Source organism: Mercenaria mercenaria, chromosome 9, assembly GCF_021730395.1.
Source record: "Mercenaria mercenaria strain notata chromosome 9, MADL_Memer_1, whole genome shotgun sequence".
Classification (NCBI taxonomy): Eukaryota; Metazoa; Mollusca; class Bivalvia; order Venerida; family Veneridae; genus Mercenaria; species Mercenaria mercenaria.
The window spans coordinates 23780131-23800948 of NC_069369.1; the positions used below are offsets into that span (position 1 = coordinate 23780131).

The following is a 20818-nucleotide window of genomic DNA, read 5'->3' on the forward strand; positions in this document are numbered from 1 at the left end:
AATAGTGTCATACTTACGTTATAATGCAAACGTAATCAGGGACTGGTTTGTACAAACATTCAACCAATTTATTCCGAATTCTGCAAAATCAACTGTCCCTCGTCAAACCGTACAGAAGTGTTTACATTAATGGCCAAGAATTGAAGAATTGTTATGAACAAGTGTTTGTGGCTGGAAGAGTTCTCACTTCTTGCTACCAACCAAACATGAAAAAGTAAAGCAAAACTCATTAAGAAACTTACCGATGACAGTGGAAATACATTCACTCGGCCATTTTTATTCACCGCTTCTGCGACGAATCCTCCACGTTGAAACCACCGCATCTGCGCAAGCTATGGCCAGTGTGATATTTATGTACTGATTTATAAACAGCATCATTCCGTTTCAAATCTCTTAATGCAGCTTTTTTGTGAATATAAATCAACTCTGAATTGATGGTTCGTTCGAATAGAAAGATAAATGCTTAAACCTTCTGTCACTGGCTTCTGATCAACTCTACGATTTATTAAAGATGGCTGGAAAGTATTTGTCGTGTTTTCGTGTCGGCGAGTTGAAAACACGAAGACTTGAAAACTCAACAAATAAGGTATTTGTCGTGTTTTCGTTTCGTCGGGGCGAAGTCACGACAACACGACATCACGACAAATAAATGGCGCCAACACGACATATTCATACCCGCCAACACGAAAACGCGACAGATAAATTTGATATGTCAGCGCCAACACGAAAAAATGAAAACTCGACAAGTACGGTGTTTGTCGAGTTTTCATGTTGTGTTTTCGCCTCGCCAACACGACATGGCAGAAATCAGCCACCATAATTTATAGATACAGTGCTTTCAAATGAAACGACCAGCCAAACAATGTCAGTCTCTAGATTATTTTTCGACCCAACATGATAGTAACATTAAAAATTCAGTACAAATAAATCATTTGAGGTACATGTATATTGATAAACTGATATAAGATGCACTTATACCATAAATATAAAAAATATAATCCCGCAAGCCGGATTCGAACCAGTGACCTAAGGATGACAGTTAAATTGATGTTCCACTACAGTCCTCCGCTCTACCAACTGAGCTATCACGGGTTACTTCTCGTATTTAACAAAACAGAACTATAATGAATTATTATTTTATTATACATAACATTATCATATGCATAAATAAACACAGAAATCTACTCATTATTATTACAAGCAGTCGAAAGCTGAACGTCGAATATCAAACTGTTAATGCTTCTGCCTTATTACCCTTCACCTAATATTACGTATTTTCTTAAAAAGTATAAAAGTTTTCTTACTAGAATAATAAGATTTTTTTTATGATGACCAAATCTGATAAAGTCTGTTTTTTGTTTGTTGTTGTTGTTGTTGTTGTTGTTGTTTTTGATAACTCTGCTGAGTAGCTGAGTATTAAAGCGAAGATATTGTTTAGATAGATAGATAGATAGATAGATAGATAGATAGTCTACACATATGGAGGATATTATTGCATGATAAATATTCGATATACCGGAGGTTGATCCCATAACGACAATGCACCCAGGGAAGAATAATTCTATCCTAAGGTTTTGCTCTATCACAAGTGTTTTATAAGAACAATATCATAACCATAAAAACGAGGGAACCCATCTGAATAATTTAATTTTCCTCGTGTCCTTCACGTATACGTATATATTTCTCTAATTATAAAAACAAAACGACAAATGAACATCTAAATACAAATACAAATGCATGGCATTTATATAGCGCAAAAATTATAAAATATTCTATTGCGCTTTACAGTTACATAACACACATTTAACATATATACATACGAAATACGGACAGGATTCTAGAACTTAGATTTAAAGATTTGGAAATGTATAAATACTATTTTACACCACTTCTGATATTTTGTATTTTAACATGACTACACTTATTGTTCATGAAACTGCCTAAACAAATGTGTTTTCAGTTTTGATCTAAAGCTGGCTTCAGACTGAATGTTTTTCAGATAGCTAGGTAGATCGTTCCACCATTTGGGACTAACGACTGCCATAGATCTGTCTGCTAATTTTGTTCGCCGTCTAGGGATGTTAAAGCATATTTATGTACTGATTTAGCAGCATCATTCCGTCTGAAATTTCTTAATGCAGTTTTTTTTTTGTGTGAATATAAATCAGTTCTGAATGGACGGTTCGTTCGAATAGAAAGATAAATGATTCTCAAACCCTCTGCTACTGGCTTCTGATCAACTCGACGATTTATTAAAGATGGCTGGAAATATTTGTCGTGTTTTCGTGTCGGCGGGTCGAAAACACGAAGACCTGAAAACTCAACAAATAAGGTATTTGTTGTGTTTTCGTTTCGGCAGGGCAAAGTCACGACAACACAGCATCACGACAAATAAATGGCGCCAACACGACATATTCATACCCGCCAACACGAAAACGCAACTGTCAGCGTCCCCTAAACGTCGAGCTTTCACCGTCAACACGAAAACACGAAGACACGAAAACTCGACAAATAAGGTGTTTGTCGATAGTTTTTGTTGTATTTCACCTCGCCAACACGACATGGCTGAAATTACAGATACAGTGCTTTCAATGTCAGTCTATGAAATATTTTTCTGCTCAATGTGATACATTGAAAGTAAGTACGAATGTATTATTCGAGGTAATCATTACACACATGTATATTGATAAACTGATATAAGATACACTTGATGATTATAGCAAACTCTAATCTATATATATATATATAAACTATACGGTTAATGTTATTATATTTATGTAAAAGTCATTCAAAATCATTGCAAATTGCATTTTTCGTTCAGGAAATTTCAACCCAAAAAGTGCATTTTGTATTAATACCATAAATTTAAAAAAGTACAATCCCGCGAGCCGGATTTCGAACCAGCGACCTAAGGATGACAGTTCTATTCATGTTCCACTACAGTCCTCCGCTCTACCAACTGAGCTATCACGGGATTTGCACATATTAATTGTAAACACATATGTAATATATAATTATTATGCAAGCATCAAGTGGATATTGTACTTATAGTATGCATTGGCTTACTCAGTTTTACATGTGAATTGTAAGGCGTGAAATCATTGGGACTCTATTGCGTTACATTATTTTATTATACTCTAACAGTTGGATATAAGACCGGGTTTTAAAACTATGAGCATCATAATTATTCTGCTTTGTTCTAATAAATATTCATGACTTACCTAAAATATATGTCCATCACTTAAAAGGTACAATCTGCCTGTTAATAACGGTACCGTTAGTGGCTATGACCATACGTTTAAAAACAGTAAATGATAGGAAAATGACAAATACGGCCAGTTCTTAAGTGAATTAACTTGTTATGCAAATCAATAGAAACAACAGGTATACCCATTTCTGACATGAGTTTTGGTTTTAATCTAAATATTTCTTACAAAAGCGTCTTTCCTACCTTTTTCACCTATCGCCTGATTTAGATGTAATTACTTTTTACCGCAATCGCTAAAACACATAGTATACAGTATGCGGTAAGGGGTCTCTTTTAGCTATTTGCAATGTTTAAATTCAAAGAAAGCAAGGCAAATAATTTCACTGCATTTGAAAGTTTCAGTCCTTTCATTTGTTTTCAAACAAACATCTGTCGAGACGGACCGGAACTATCACTGTATTTTGAAGTAAGGGTATTTGCCACCAAAGTACTATACATAATAGTATGAACATAGAAGCAGGTACCTTACTCAGAAGCTTAACTGTCTGTTTTATATGATACAAAATTCGGCCTTTTTAGATTTACATTGTGTCACTGTGAAAATGAACGATTGTTACTGTTTTACTATGAACAAGTTTGCAAAATTTTAACAACCGAATGTATTTATATCCAGATTTTAATTACATCACCGCAGTTAATGCTTTTCATGAATAACATTGGCATGTCCACCTTTGTTATCTAAAGGGTGTGCTTTTTAGATTTTGATAAAGAAATGTGAAATTATTAATTTCCAGAATGCATAATTAATTACTAGAAACTCCTTTTGAAACATTGGCATGATCTTGATAACCTGCCCCTTAACTGCTACACAATAATGTTTAAAATAAAAAAAAAATGAAAATAAAGTTTACGGGGGCTTTAAATAAACATTTTCAGTCCAATTTTTTGAGAACATTTATTCAGACCTGGCAAAGTACATTGTAGATTTTGTTAGTATTTAATCTGCTGAATAGTATATATAGAATCTATAGAATCTATATGCAATGTAAGTACTTTAGGAGATGACTTTCATTAATACAGCTTCATCATGTGCAAATATCTGAGTCGAAGCAAGAATTTTCTAAATCCAAATTGAATAATTCTCTAGAAGGACTTGATTTTCATTTTTATGTTACATTGTGTGCTTTATTGTTGTCAAATCTTTCGATCTTGACTTCTTCATTAAACCTTGAAAGTTTCAGTCCATTCCATGTAATGCAGAAAACGATATGTACCTTTTAATACAGAAACACAGTTCTGTGTAATTTATCGTATACGTATCAAACTTGCTTTATTCTGAAAGCTACACAGTTTTGTATGCTTAAAACTTTATCAAATTCCATTCGATAAAGAATCTCTCAATGATTCCACTGAATCAATACCGCGTATCATGTCAGAGGCCTTTTCTGCGAGCATTATTACTGGGGCATTTATATTTCCACCTAAGATTTGTGGAAAAACGGATGCATCTACCACCCGAAGTCCTTTGATTCCCTTTACACGCAAGTCTGTGTCTACAACTGCATTTGCATCGTTTTCAGACCCCATTTTGCACATGCAGCAAGGATGATATATTGTAACCGCTAGATGGCGCACCATGCATTCCCAATATTCATCGGACCTAAACTCAAATTGAGAGCAAAATGACATTTTCATATCTTCAGACTCAACCCCGAGACCTTTCATTGTCGGTGTTTGTAGGAACTTTTCCCAGATTCGAATTCCAGAAATGAAATCGTCCATGTCCCGTGTATCAGTGAAATATTGCGGATCTATAACTGGATGATCAAAAGGGTCTTTGCTGCGAAGCGTTGAAGTTCCACGACTTTTTGGATGGGTGTTACTTTGTACCCAGGTAAATCCGTCAGCATTTTTGCTACCTGCATCGTATTCTTCTTGAATTGCATCTTCATGATTATTATTTCCAACAGTTAATAAACGACTTACAAATAAAACCTGAATATCAGCGTAAGTCTTTCTTCGGTTGTTTTCATTTGTATAGAAGAATGCTGTTCCCTCGGTACCGGCAGTAGAAAGAGGACCAGTGCCGAATAATTTGTATTGCAAACGTGTTTTATAGCTTTCCAAAACTGAATCTGTTAAACTTATAGATTTATTGATTTTACTTCGCAAGAAAATTGTCTGATGGTCTTTGAGATTTCGCCAACTGGTAAGTCAACAACTACAGAAATGTTAAGTTTTTGAAGATGTTCTTTTGGCCCTATTCCTGAAAGCATCAGTAACTGAGGTGTGTTTATTGCCCCTGATGAAAGTATTACCTCACGGTTTGCTTTTACATATTTCTTTCTTCCATTCCTGATGTAATAAACTCCCGTTGCCTTTTTCTCTTCTGTGTCCACTTTCGTGACAAAAGTATTAATAGCAATATCTAAGTTGTCTCGCTTTTCGACATTGCCAAGGAAAGCGACTGCGGAAGAATCTCTTACGCCTCTTCGGGTATTTATTTGAGTTTTACTAAATCCTTCCTGTGTTTTACCATTGTAATCTGTGAGGTTATACCCAAGTTCTTTACCTGCTTTAAGATAAAGATCAGCAAAAGGCGTTACATCGCTTTCAGATATCGCCATTGGCCCACCAATATGATGGTATTTAGATGATTTCAGCTCTTCTTTTTTAATGTCTTCCGATTTCAAAAAGTACGGCAGCACATCATTGTAACTCCATCCCTTGCATCCATTTTTAGCCCATTCATCGTAGTCATATCGACTGCCACGCGTATATTGTCCAGCATTTAAAATTCCAGATCCTCCAAGCACCCTGCCGCGTGGCCAGTATCCACGTTTTCCTTTCATTCCAAGACATGACATTCTTTGAGGTTCGATATAATAAGACCAGTCGAATTCCGTCTTCTGCAGAGTCGGCCAATATATTAGTGAATGGAAGTTAGGGTTTTCGTCATAAAAACCATCTGCCTCTAAGAGAAGAACTTTGTTTGACTTCTCTTCTGATAATCTTGAAGCCAAAACGGAACCCGCTGAACCTCCACCGACAATGACATAATCATATACGTCATCAATTGTGTCAGACAGTATTACTCTATGATGTGAGAATCTGTTAGTCTCTCTGAAGCAGTAGGAGCAGATAATGGTAAATACAGCAGCCGCAAATGCCGGAAGTCTGTAACTCATTCTGGTACAGGTTTCTGTAAATTATACATACTAGTATTTGTTTTTTAAAAATAAAAACTGTAAGGTTCGGAAAATTATTACAGAAAAGCAAAGGCGAAATGATATGAGTTCCTTCGAGAAATAGTAAGGAAAGCAAAGGCGAAAATACGGTTTTCAGAATGGAAGCAAAGGCGAAATGATTCTGTAATTCGGAAATATTACAGAAAAAAGGAAAAAAGGCGAAATATCTGAATAGAATACGGAAAACGATTACGGTAGTTTCGAGAAATATACGGGAAAGAAAAGGCGAAACGATACGTGTAAGTTTCGAGAAATATACGGGAACACAAAGCAAAATGATACGTGTACGTTTCGAGAAATTATTACAGGAATGGAAAGGCGAAATGATACGTGTACTTTTCGAGAAATTTACAGTCCTTCAGGCAAAGGCGAAACGATACGTGTACGATTCAGAAAATATTACAGGATAGCAAAGGCGAAATGATACTTGTACGTTTCGAGAAATTATTACAGGAAAGCAAAGGCGAAATGATACGTGTACGTTTCGAGAAATTATTAAAGGAAGGCAAGGGTGAAATGATGTTTATACATTTCGGGAAATATTACAGAAAAGCAAAGGCGAAAAGATACGTGTATGTTTCGAGATATTATTACAGGAAAGTAAAGGGGAAATGATACGTGTACGTTACGAGAAATATACAGGAAAGCAAAGGCGAAACGATACATGTACGTTTCGAGAAATATTACAGAAAAGCAAAGGCGAATAGATACGTGTATGTTTCGAGAAATTATTACAGGAAAGTAAAGGGGAAATGATACGTGTGCGTTTCGAGAAATTATTAAAGGAAGGCAAGGGTGAAATGATGTTTATACATTTCGGGAAATATTACAGAAAAGCAAAGGCGAAAAGATACGTGTATGTTTCGAGATATTATTACAGGAAAGCAAAGGCGAAACGATACATGTACGTTTCGAGAAAAATTACAACATGATACCTGTAAGTTTTGATGAATTATTATAGGAAAGCAAGGGCGAAATGATATGTATACGTTTCGAGAAATTTTACAGAGAAGCAAAGGCAAAAAACGATACGTGTATGTTTCGAGAAATTATTACAGAAATCAAAGGCGAATCGATACGTGTACGTTTTGAGAAATGTTACATGAAAGCAAAGGTGAAATGATAAGAAATGTTACAGACAAGCAAAGGTGAAATGATACATGTACGTTTCAAGAAATGTTACAGATAAGCAAAGGCGAAATGATCCGTGTATGTTTCGAGAAATTATTACAGGAAAGCAAAGGCGAAACGATACGTGTACGTTTTGAGAAATCTTACAGGTAAGTCAAGGCGAAATGATCCGTGTATGTTTCGAGAAATTTTTACAGGAAAGCATAGGCGCAACAATACGTGTACGTTTTGAGAAATTATTACATTATTATAAATGATACGTGTATGTGTTTTATTGGTAAATCAAGAGAGCAGCAGCCGATGTCTCAAGTAAGAAAAAAGTTACGCTAAATTTAATATTTTTGGCATGATATTGAAGGGTTTTAATGGTTGCAATTAAATCTGTTAATCTAGACTCAGATAACATTTAGCAATTTACGCAGTTTCAATTTGCGTTTACCAATATTAGATACGGTTTACGTTATCTAGAAAAAAGTAACGTTTCGCATGAGAAAACTTGAAATATTTGCAATTTGCGGGTAGATACATTTATCTAAAACTTGTTAAAATGCAGAAGCAGAAGTCATGCATTAAATTAAACATTGACGAAGATTTCAAAAACGATAACAACAAAAATCTAGTATATCCTTAATGTGTGAGTATTTCCTATACAATCTTCACACTGTAGAGGATATTAAATAAATAAATGAATAAATTTATAAATAATCATAATAACAGCTTTGCACGCGGTTCGAATATGCAATTTGTTCAATGTGTAGCAGTCGGAATCAGGTAAGAGTTAAGATGCAGTTACCCTAACAGACACATTGTTAGGTCCCTTTGGCGATACACAATATGCCTGAGCGTGTCTTGGCAGTTGCACAATAAAATATATAATAGAATGACACAGTGTTTTAGTGACGCAAATGTTTTGAAACATAACTATACATCTAATATTATTGTTAATTTAAAGTTGGTGTGTCCTGGAGTGCATTGTATAGAGCAATTCAGAGAACTCTGATTTTTCAACATTCTAAGTATGGCATAATTCATTCTGTTATTTATCGTTGTACCGAAGTAATTCAAGGAAAAATCTGCGAAATAGATATTAAACATTTTGAAATCTTACATAACATTATTAATAAATGCTAGTACGGGCCAAGTATCGTGCCAGAGCGATCGAGCTGCTTAAGTACACACTTTCAAATTACATAGGACTTTATACGAAAAATGGCTATAATCCTCAAAATATCCGTTGCGATTTTAGACTGTCAAGTCTTAATCGATCCCTGCCAGTAAGCATGAGCGCTTTGATAAACTATGAATTTAAATTATTATCTTTGTAATATGTAGAAAACACAAAATATATTAACGCTGGAATATAGCAAGAGAACGCATCTCTTGCCGAAAATGTTTCAACATTTTCAAGGGGAAGCTTTACAAACCCAATCCCTACCCTCACCTACCCCACACTCGCAGCATCTCTGCTTAGTTCGTAGCTATGCTGCTCATTTTTTGCACACCGGACTGGCTTCGGCAAGCCTTATTACCGCCTAATGCGCAGGTGCCCTCGGGACGGATATTTCTATCCGATTCGTAAACACATGGCAGATATTATTATTCATCTAGCGTACAGTTTCAGATCATCCAGATACGCCCCTGACTTGGATATCTATTTTATTATTCTTAGATTGAAACAAACGAATATCCTCTATGTCTTTGTGCAGAATATCATTATGTCTGCTCTTTGTGTTTGGCTTGAGCTTTAAACCTAAAATATGTGTGTAATAAAGTTCTGCAAGCGATACAAAAACATAAATACACAACTAACCTGAATAATATAGAGTGAGATATTTCCAATGCGCTTCACACATGTACCAAAGATAAATTTAAACGAATACACTGCATGTAGGCCTAGAGCTGGAAGGTGAAACCCTCACCCCCCCCCCCCCACCACCCCCCCCCCCCCCACCCCCACCCCACCTCTAGGGATTTTTGTAGACCCCATTATTTTTTAAGCCCCTTGTATGTAGATCATATTTCTGAATTCTGTAATATGGCAAGCGGGTTCTCTATGAGTTACATCCTGTTATTTACGTTACCTTAACAATTATTTGAAACAACCAAAATCATCAGCAAGTGGGTTTAGTAATATGCAGAATATGCTGTTGTCAATGTTCCGGCTTAGTTTTGTTCTCTAAATCGATCATTTCATTTTGTAATTTACGTTACCATTCTGTTTTATAAAAATACGCGTATCAATTAATCCAATGGGTTTAATTGTCAGAAAATATCAGATATGTCTAAAGTATAGTATTTTCAGATACCCATCACATTAGTATTTAAAAATGATCGTTCAACAGTTTTAAGAACAAGTACGTTACCATCATTATATACGTTACTAAAATTCACGATATATTATTTTCATTTCTCAGTCAATATATTGTTTATGTAATACTTATAATGATGTTCAAACTTAGATAATGCGAGTATCTTATCAAGTTCGAACTAGTTTGATATAAAAATGCATATAGCCCAGCACTGACATTGTAACCTACATTACGATACGTTACTGAATGTGTATTTTAGTAATTGAAAAATACACGCTTACAATCGCTTATCTGTTTAACCAAATAAATTCACATAAATCAAATTTGAGAAACAATTAAGTTGCGGGGTTAAGTCACCATAATCACTGTCTGTTTCGTATGTGGTGTCAATTATATTGGTCATCTCTACTTCTTCGTAGTCATCGTCAGAGTCACATGTTGCTGATGTGTCACAAATATCAACTTTCATCTACTTTTGGTAGAATGGGTAAAAAATTGATAGTTCACACATGTTATGTGCATTCTAAGTGACAATTGGCACAGTGGAAATAGACTCATGTCCATACCATTATATGTACTCGGGACTTTGCCAGCACGTACTTGATACTTTGCAAGAAACATGTCATATATAAGTGTGTTGATGTTATTATATTCTTCAATCCATAGATTGCACAGACAATATTCTCGATGCTGTTAAAGAGGTCATCAGATCAGTGATGTGTATGAACTACTTCTGCTAATGTTGCAACATACACCTGGTTTTTCTCTACTAATTTGAGCGGTGTTACTTTCCCTGTGCGAGCACCGGTTATGTCAACCAGTCAGATGGTGTATTGCAGGCAAAACTGAGCAGATTCTTTGTCCTCTGCTTATAAAGATGTTGTGAACATTTAAATGGCGTCTCTTATTGCCTGTTCCAGTGTAAAATGAAAGCGTATTTTGTGTTTTTGAAGATACCACCAATAACACAAACGCGTCTATCTGGGGATCTAACTTTGATTGAGCTTGAACTTTGTTCCCATCTTCACTTGTGAGTAAATAATACTTCACCATTAACAAAATACAGGTGCCTTCTCTTCATGTTTAGTGCATAGGAATCACATTTTCATTGTTCGAAAATAAGATTGATCACTGTGTTTTGTTTTCACTATTTGACATGAATGCTTTTCAGTCACGATGACCGTAAGTGTCAGTTACAAAATCGACTCGAGCAGTCTTAGGTAGTTTACTGAACACAGCTTCGGCTCCGTCGTGGAATGTTGCAGGGATGGTTACTAAGTTTTGCAGCAAGGCGTTACTGTCAATCAACAAAACAATGTCATCTTTTTCGACGGCTGCAGCCTCTTCATAGTGAAGTAGTTTTGACGTGTCTGTTTTCATTGGCATTCCAGTTGCAGTAGCTATAACTGCCAGGTGACAGGTCCTAGAGGAAAAGAAAGTGTCAATTCTAGATCTAAGTTGTGCTGAACAGCCAAAAGTACCAACTGTTCATATATTTTACGTTCTGTTCTTATCTGTAGTATTCTGTTTTGAGAAGCAGTTACTTTCCTTTTGACTTCAGCTGTGGAAAATGTTTTAAGTTTTCTTCTCTCCATGGGGTCTTGGACAGGAACTGATTTTTCAATCAATCTTCTTTTGATAATTAAATCCATTGTCTGTTCACCTATTTCAGTTGCCTTAGGGTCATGAGCGACTTCTGCTTCGCAAGAATACCAGACGACACACAGTAAATTTCATCTTTGTTGTTGTTGTTTTTTCAGCCTGGAATGGGTTTGTGAAGGATTCTATGCCATCATAACCCTGTTAACTGCCTCTTCACTCATGCCTATCTGAGCAGGTTATATTTCTTTGTGGTTGGACATGTCTTCTCTATGTATGTCTGCATTCTGAAGTGTTGCTTCAACATACCTTGCTCTGTAATGACGAGTCATGCGCCAGTGGAAATATACAGCATAGTTTCTACTGAAACCAAGTATGCCAACCTCAGACTTTTCATGTCTGTTAATTGTCTGCTCTGTAATAATATCTACAGCATTTCTCAATGCCGGTACAGAAGACCTAGATACACTAAAATCATTACTTCAGGGTAGCTCTTTTGCACCTGGATCAATATTCATCAATGTCAACAGGTAAACAAGGAGGTAGCGAGCAAAATTATTGTGGTCAAATGCGAAGAACAAAGATTACAGTTTGTACAGAGATGCTATATGTAAATCAAGAGCATTGATCTGTGTTGCTTTGATGAGCATCAATATCATGTGAATTAGGTCTACATACATTGACCAAAATTGAGCAGTTTGGCCACTTTTACCCTTTCTGATCTGAACTGCTCATGCCTTTTGAAATACTCTTCAAAGTCAGGAGAGTTATTATTTCAAACACCTTTTCTTTGCATGGACTTTCAGTCCGTTTCTGTAATATTAATGTCTTCTGAAATGCTGTCCTTGCGGGGTTCTGTCTTTTCAAACTTGCATAAAAGCAAACACTCAAGAGCTTCCATGACAGTCCTGTGTTCATTTAGGGCATGGGTGTAGCGTTTACCTGGTAATACTTTATCAAGTGAACCACTAGAACTAATTCCTGATTCTATTACAAGTTTTGCAAGACCATAACCCTTCATTAATTTTCCTACAGGCCCAAATGTAGAGCAGATTGTGTGAAACACACCCATTCTAACAATTATGCAACCAAATCCATCTCTAGACTGCAGAACCAAAGAATATGTCTTCTTAGCAACAGCCGTGTCACCATAGGATATTTCTGACCAGCTTCATAACTTCCATCTACTGACGTTTTTAACAAATGCTGGACTGTAACATTATAATGGATTGAATAATTCGAAGGTGCCATATATATGAAGCAAGTTTGAGCACTCACTCTCTGCAAATCAGTTCACACATTTGTAATTTATTTCATTTTAATATCTTTTCATTTCCTTTCATTTTCAACTCAATGAAATCAGATTCATTTCACTTTTTTTTTTTTTTGGTAATCTTATTGGTGACTTAGTTTTAAGAAAATTATATATAATTTATCTAATTAGTAAATTTCGTTACATAGATTTATAATTTGTGATATATTTATGTTTTTAAATATATAATACATATTTATGAAATTTGTACATGTTACATATCAGTTTAAACAAAATATTTTACCACATCCCAAATACTTTTTGACTTTTTTAAAAATAATAATTATTATAAATTTGAAACTCATATTGTCAACATTATATTATTTTATCTTCTTTACTATACATTACCGCTTATTTTTTCTTAATAATTAGAAATATTTAACAACCAATATAATTATGTCAATTATGTTATAACCACAACCTCTTTTTATAACACTTTTGAAATAGACAATTAAAAAAAAAATCACATAGTTATATTTTCTATTTTCATTACAATTTTTGGTAACGTACATTTAATAACGTAAAGCACATGCCTATAAGTGTCAATTTTACCTGCAAAATATAAATCTGTATATTCTGTCTTTATATATTAATATATTGTGTAGCTAGTAAACCATTTATGGCTAACTGTAGTGCCAGTCAATATTTTCTAGAAATTATTAATGGTAACGTATAAAGTGGGCTGTAACGTAAAAAGAACCCGACTGCCAGTTGGCAGAATTTCTGAAATGACAGCTCATATTATATGCTTTAAGAAAATCATAGCGTAGAAATATCCCTAGATGGGGGGGGGGGGGGGGGGGGGGGGCGGGGGGGATGGGGGTGTGTTATTGTCAGCTCAAGGTTTAATGTAGTTTAATGTTATGTCAGGTCATGCGATAATTTCATTATAGGTCGGTGCAGTCCTCCAGTTAAATAGATAGTTCTTTGTACCATCATATATAATTGTAAATTCAAAAATCAAATCACTTTATCATTAAACCATGTAAGTTAGCTTTCTTTTGTGTTAATCAGGAAGCTAAACCCTTTTCAGTGTTAATCATGAAGCCTACCTATAGGCGGCGGTTACCGCCAAAATTACTAAATATACGATCCATTCATAAACAAGTCAGTCAGTGCATAGCATTTAAACGCCGTGTAGTCTAAAACTCCATCCCGTCCAATATATTTGCATCCAACGCATTGTTTTTTGAAACCATTTAATGCAAAACTTCATTCCATCCATTTAAACATGGAACGATGCATTGAAAAACTTGTTGCGATGCATTGTAATATGAAATCATCCAACAAAACATGATACCATGTAGCTCAATGTGAAGCCGTTTAACACAAAATGAATACTTGCAGTGTAAAATGAAATGATTTATTACAACTTGACGCCGTCTAATGCATATTGAAACCGCCTTAAGAGTGGTGTATAAAATCTTGATGCCATGCAGTCCAATGTGAAGACGTTTAACGCAACATGAGTTCGTACAGTGTAATATGAAACGATTCATTAAAGCTTGGCGCCGTCTAATGCATACTGAAACCGTGTTGTGTATTCTTCGTAAACGTCTTGCTGCATGGCATCAAATTTTGATACGCCGCTCCAAATCACACAATACGGTTTCAGTATCCAGTCATCCAGTCTAGCCATTTTTGCGTCAGTCATGCAGTTTATCCCTCTTCAACGTAGGTTATGCAGTCTAGCCCTCTTTTGTGTTAGTTATACAGTTTAGCTCTCTTCAGTTACGCACTTCAGCATTAGTAATGCAATTCAGTTCTTTTCTAGCTTTCTTTGGCGTTTGACACACAGTCAAGCTCTTTTATGTTAGTCATGTGGTTTAGCCTTTTTTGCGTTAGTCACACAGTCAAGCCCTCTTCGTTGTTAGTCATGTAGTTTAGCCCTTTTTGCGTTATTCACGCAGTCAAGCCCTCTTCGTTGTAAGTCATGTAGTTTAGCACTGCTCGGCGATATTCATGCAATTTATTGCTCTTTTGCGTTGGTCACGCAGGTAAGCCCTCTTAGATGCATTAAACACACAGTCTGGCCTACGCAGTCTAGCCCTCACTATTCTGAAGAAAATTTACCTCGGCTATTGGTAGTATGTGTAGAAGAATATTTAGGCTATTGCACGCAATAGTTCTTCAGTTTTTGCTTCCCGTTTTGTTAAGTATTTGTAAGAAAACTATTTTACCCTCTAGTGGGAATTTATTTAAGCTATTTGTTCAGTGTGATCTGACACGTAATACATAGGTTTCATAACTCTAGTCTGTTTTTTTTTTTCACAAAGTTATAGCCCGTTTTTTATTTATCAATTTTGTAACGTTTTTAAACATAACAGGTATCTCAGTAAGCCAGAAGTTGAAATGGATTTAAACTTCACACACTTGTTCACTGTGATAATCTACGAGCAACGTAGATGCTCCATAAGCTTGACTTTTGCTTCGTTGCAAAGTTATGTCACTTCCTTCGCGTAACAAATTTTGGTGTAGCTTTTGTATGTAAACAAGTACCTCACTTTCCAAATGTAAGAATAAAATGAAACTCACACTGGTGATCCGTATTTCGGTGCAAACGCTCCATCATTATCTTGCCTTTTTTATAAAGTTACGTCGCTATTTTGACTAAGCAAGATTTGGTTTTGGATGTGAACATGTATCTCAGTTAGCTGCATAAGAAGGAAAGGTGCTATGGCCACAACACACGTACGATTATGCAACACTATTAGCCCTTTTGTACTCGTTTATGTCATTGATTCATTCATTTATCTTCCTTCATTCGTCGAGCTTTGTTTCCCACTATAAAATTTGGTTTTTGGATACATGCATTAGTCATGCAGTTAAATCCTCTATTTCGTTAGTCATGCACCTAAGCTCCCTTCCGCGTTTGCCGCCCAGTAATGTAATAGGGTTATTATAATAGTAGCTTGATCAGTATGGGGCACCGTTTTACTATTTTCTAGGCATTTTTTGATATCAAGAAATGATTTCTTGATATCAAAAATTCTTGATTCAAGAATTATTTTTTGATATCAAGAAATGATTCTTGATGTCAAGAAATCGAATTTCTGATATCAAGAAATCATTTCTTGATATCAAAAACTGAAATTCTTGATATCAAAAATCGATTTTTTGATATCAGGAATTCATTTTTTTATATCAAGAAATGCTGTCTATTTTTTTATATCAAAAAATCGAATTTTTAATATCAGAAAATGAATTCTTGATATCAAAAATTCGATTTCTTGATATCAAAAAATTGCCAGTATTTCTTGATATAAAAAATTCCCACCTTTCTAAAAATAGACATGCAATTAGGGATAACCCCTAATTAATTTATTTAGTGCGGGGTATGGAACGCCTAGACTGTCTTGACATAATGATTATCAGTTTGTCATGTGCTTTTTCCAATATATTCGGTACAAATCATAATCTTTCTTGTAGACAAAGCAGTTTGTTATGAACATTTACTAGTTTGTCCGGTACATTTCTTAGTTTATGTTGTGCACTTGCCAGTTTGTGCTGTCCAATTGATTGCTTAAAAATATCCGATTTCATGTGAAATTACATAACGTGTACCCTTATAATTTTTGTCTTTACAAGTGGATTCGCATACACACAACAAATATACTACTTATGTTAAATAAGTTCTTTTGGGCAATTATCTATTTTCGGAAACTTTTGGAAAGATAATTAATGCATATCTGTTTGTTAAAACATAACAAACTGCTTTATCTACAAGACAAGTTATAATTTGTACCGAATATATTGGAAAATGCACATGACGGACTATCAATTGTACAGCACAAACTGGTGAATGCACAACACAAACTAAGAAATGTACCAGACAAACTAGTAAATGTACATAACAAACTGTTTTATCTACAATAAAGATTATAATTTGTACCGAATATATTGGGAAATGCACATGATGAAGTAATAATCATCATGTCAAGACAGTCTAGGCGTTCCATGGCGGGGATTATACAATTCTATGTGATCCTGTTCAATCCATCTATATTTACATCGTGAAGTGCCGAATTTTTTATATCAAAAAAGGCTTGATTTCTTGATATCAAAAAATTGATTTCTTGATATCAATAAGTCGATTTGTTTGATATCAGAAAATCATTTATTGATATCAAGAATTCGATTTTTTCAAGAATTCGATTTCTTGATATCAAGAAATAACACGAATTTTTTTATATCAAAAATTCATTTCCTGCGCGTCTGGTCAGGATCCATGCTGTTCGCTAACGGTTTCTCTAATTGCAATAGGCTTTGAAAGCCTTATGTATGTTTTCTTTTAGAAAATGCTGTAAGTTCTCTTTTCTGCAAGTTTTGCTGTACAATAAACTGCGAGGGGAATTTAGAAAAAAATTGCGACTAACGGGCCTCCGTACATACTATTACATATACAAGCACGGACATTAAGCGGGGTTTAATAGTTTAAATATATTTTATTCCCAGTAACACAATGTACAAATTAAATATATACATCATAGTTTTAACAAGATAAGTAGAAAAGGATAAGAATGAAAGACTCGACTCATAATCTTATAGAATTCTTCTCCTTTGCGGACAAAATAATTTGTGCAAATACTTGAGCTCTTAGCTGTACCGGGAAAATGAATATAGTCTTAAAAAAATAATTTAATTGAATATAATTGTAAAGACAAGTACGATGGATAATTTACAATTCATGTGATTGAACAATAAGACAAAACGTAGAAGAAAGGATAGAAAGAAAATATAAGAAAATGTCTCAGTTGAGCTGTCTTATATAACAAAAGGAAGCTCTTGCTCTCGGATATGTAGGTTAGTACATGTGAAAATATGGTAGTATTCTCCTGATCAGAAAGGTAAGGGTTATCAAATAAAATCGTGTTCAAGTCAATGTCAGATCCCTGCAGACTATTCAATAGATGGTTACGACTGACAGAAAGAAGGAGACATACAAGAAAGTAGTGAAAATTAAATTCGATACTTCCACATCGGCATAATGGAGTCAGGAGAAATGTATTTTAGGAAAAGGTGATAATTTAGTGAACTACATTTAGTGCGAAGTCTTGAATGAAGCACTTGGAGTTTCCTGTCGCCAAAATAATAATATGACGGAGTGTGTTTTTTTATTTTTATTGAGGTTGTTTTTAAATGATGATAATGTTTTGGAGTTGCGTATTGCAGGTGACAGTAGGTTCCACTCTCGGACAGCAGTGGGTAGAAAAGAATTATAGTATAAGGGCGTTCTAGCAGGAACGACATGAATATCTTAAGAATTTCTTAAATTGTAACGTGAATCACCATGCTCGGGAAAAGAGAAGATAGGTAAGCTGGTGTAAGATTAGACTTCATTTTAAAGAACGTAATTAGTCTTTGTTTGTATCGTCTGTCTGACAGAGTTTCCCAAGCTACTTCTCGATATAAATTTCCCAAGGAAACAAGCCTGGTTTTGTCGTAGGGTGGATTTGTACATTTTGATCCCTGTTAGCATCTTTATGTTTAATAGGTCTTTTGTGAAAAGTATATTTCAATATGTCAGTTGTAAGTCTCCATATTCTAAAAGAACCCGTTTTATAGGAGGAATAGTGTATTCTAAATAGTTTAATTAGTAAAATATGTCGTATTTAGAGTCTTAGATAGTCACTCCGTCACTTATCCCATTTTGTTCGATTAACTTTTGCATTCGTCAATAACCAATCACACCACTCTCCGCTTTCTCCGCCATCATTCAAAACGTAAACAATGCCATTTTTGTGCCCCATCAAGTGAAATCCATTATTTGTGATTGTACATTTATATAACTACAGGTAAACATGTGTTATAGTTACCTTTATATGTGTTTCATTGAATTGTATTGGTCGACTGATGTAATTGTATGTATTTTGTTCATTATTGATTAGATTTGTGTGTACGAATGCGTATATATAATTACAGGATCATATCATACAGGATCGTATCTGTTACATCCTTATTACCAACCCCATGGTCCCAAATACAACCCAAAGCTCTACCGAACCCATACAAAAGCTAGTACGGCGACAGTAGTACCCGAGGTAATGCGTGCACATTCATTTTTGTATTTTGTCAAGTTGGTCAAATTCGTATTTTGTAAAGTTACTCCATACAACGTTAGCATATTCAAGGATGGGTCTTATATAGGAGGTATATATTGTTTCAAGAGATCTACGGTCCAAAGAAAATTTTAGTTTGCGCATGATGTTGACCTTCTTCGATATGAGAGTGCCAACAGCAGTCGTTTGACAGGAAGATGCCAAGGTGTTTATGGAGTACCTCAGGTATATACTGATTGAACATTTGGAGGGGAGGCTGAGGTTGACAGTTGTTTTTCTTGAAACTAGCAGCGATTCGGATTTGGAGGGATTGAAAGTCACTAGCCACTTTTCAGCCCATGAAGAAATTGTTTGAATGTCAGACTGCAGATCTGCCGCTGTGTCAGGCTGCTCAACAATTACATAGAGGGGTTTAATAGTCATATACATTGAAAATTTCTACTGTTGGTTTTGTTATAGCTGAGATACGAGCGTTTTTACACACGTAACACAGGTATGAAGGAAATTTGGTCTTTCATAAAGATACGTTGTTCTCTGAATATACTAACAAAGCAAATTCTGCAATGATTTAAAACTGTTTACGGTGATTCTTCACCGTCCAAATCAACTGTTTATATGTGTGTAAAGATATTTAATAAGGGAGAATCTAGAGTCCAAAACCTATTTCTTGTAGGGCGCCCTAAAATGTCAGCATCCTCTCTTAACATTGCTATTGTAGCAGCCATATGTAGCAGATGACTCGAAATATACATGTTCAAAAATAGCTGCATCAGTTGATATTACATCCATTAGTTTTCATGAAATTCTGACTAAACACTTGAAACTATCGAGGGTGTGTGCAAGGTGGGCATCTCATCTTTTGATAAAAGAGCAAAAAAGTCCAAAAGGTGAATGTTGCAAATAACTTCTCAAAATCTATAAAATGCAAATAAAAGGATGTTTAATGAACTTCTCACAGGAGATGAGACATGGAACTCAAAGGTGGATAAACAGACAGTTGCTAATGAAAGGACAAAGACGATAAGTTATCACAAAAAGAACGGGTTCTTTCTACAATGTTCCTCAATTCCAAAGGCCCTGGGTGCACCCGGCACAACACTTTACAACACTTTAAATGTTGCCCACTAACTTCCGGGACATCTGCCTTATTCGTGACAATGCCTCTGCAAACAAGAGCAATAGTGTACAATAGTTTACAGGACCAGCAGGTCAAACAATTGCCGCGTCCCCGTGCCTTTTCCCTTTCCTTTGCTGAAAACAGTTTTGGCTAGGCATCGTTACAATTCCAAAAGTGCCCTTGGTAGCGCAGTGTATCAATGTCTCCAACGGCAGACTATTTGAAGGTGCGTTTCAGGTAAGGGTGAACATTTTATATGTACAGTCTCAAATTCTGACTTCCCTTCGTATATGTAATTCACGTCTTAAAGGCCGGTAGTCAGACATAAATACATTTTGTACTTCACATTTCCATGGTTATTATAGTTGTTCGATAACACGTGCAATTTTACAGCTTACGGTGTTTCTCCCTAACACCCGGAAGAAACTAATCTAGAATTAATCCCAGCTCGTAGCAATCAAGGTCCAAGATAACAAAACTGAGTTTTGAGACTAGTCTGATCACAAATTTGAAACTCTGCAACCAACCCAGTTTTATTACCGTAGCCTTGACATGTAAAGCGCTCGACTCGTGTCATCTAAAGTGTTCAAAACTGAGAACAAACACAATAAGATTAGTGTTGGTCCCTCGAAAACGAATATTAATCTCAGCTGACGCCTCCGTCAATATTCATATTTCTGAAGGTAAACAGTTTTCATATTATCCTCTCAAGTATCCAAAATCTATATAATATTAAAACAACATTTGACAGTAGAAGATGAAGCAAAACATAATAGTTTTCTTCAGTGCTCCCGTCTTTGTCAGTGCCATATATCACACGAGCGGCTTTCTCTAG

The 20818-nt window shown here is 35.3% G+C and overlaps 1 protein-coding gene and 2 non-coding genes across 3 annotated transcripts; all 3 read right to left on the minus strand.

Moving 5' to 3' along the window:
- Nucleotides 1-998: 998 nt before the first annotated feature.
- Nucleotides 999-1092, minus strand: Trnay-gua (transfer RNA tyrosine (anticodon GUA)). Its single transcript has 2 exons — nt 1056-1092; nt 999-1034 (listed from the first exon to the last, which is right to left on the minus strand). It is a non-coding gene; the product is annotated as a tRNA-Tyr (tRNA).
- A 1787-nt stretch (nt 1093-2879) lies between these two features.
- Trnay-gua (transfer RNA tyrosine (anticodon GUA)) lies at nt 2880-2974 on the minus strand. Its single transcript has 2 exons — nt 2938-2974; nt 2880-2916 (listed from the first exon to the last, which is right to left on the minus strand). It is a non-coding gene; the product is annotated as a tRNA-Tyr (tRNA).
- A 1197-nt stretch (nt 2975-4171) lies between these two features.
- Nucleotides 4172-6396, minus strand: LOC123547821 (glucose dehydrogenase [FAD, quinone]-like). The gene is made up of 2 exons (XM_053550462.1): nt 5492-6396; nt 4172-5414 (listed from the first exon to the last, which is right to left on the minus strand). The coding sequence occupies exons 1-2, from the start codon at nt 6394-6396 to the stop codon at nt 4580-4582; spliced, it is 1740 nt and encodes a 579-aa protein (XP_053406437.1). The 3' UTR covers nt 4172-4579.
- Between the last annotated feature and the right edge of the window lie 14422 nt (nt 6397-20818).

Excerpts from the sequence above, each read along its gene's own strand:
- LOC123547821 (XM_053550462.1), bottom strand. The coding sequence starts at position 6,396 with ATGAGTTACAGACTTCCGGCATTTGCGGCTGCTGTATTTACCATTATC. Across the intron at positions 5,415-5,491 it reads GGGGCAATAAACACACCTCA|TTGGCGAAATCTCAAAGACC; the intron begins GTTACTGATGCT and ends TTGACTTACCAG.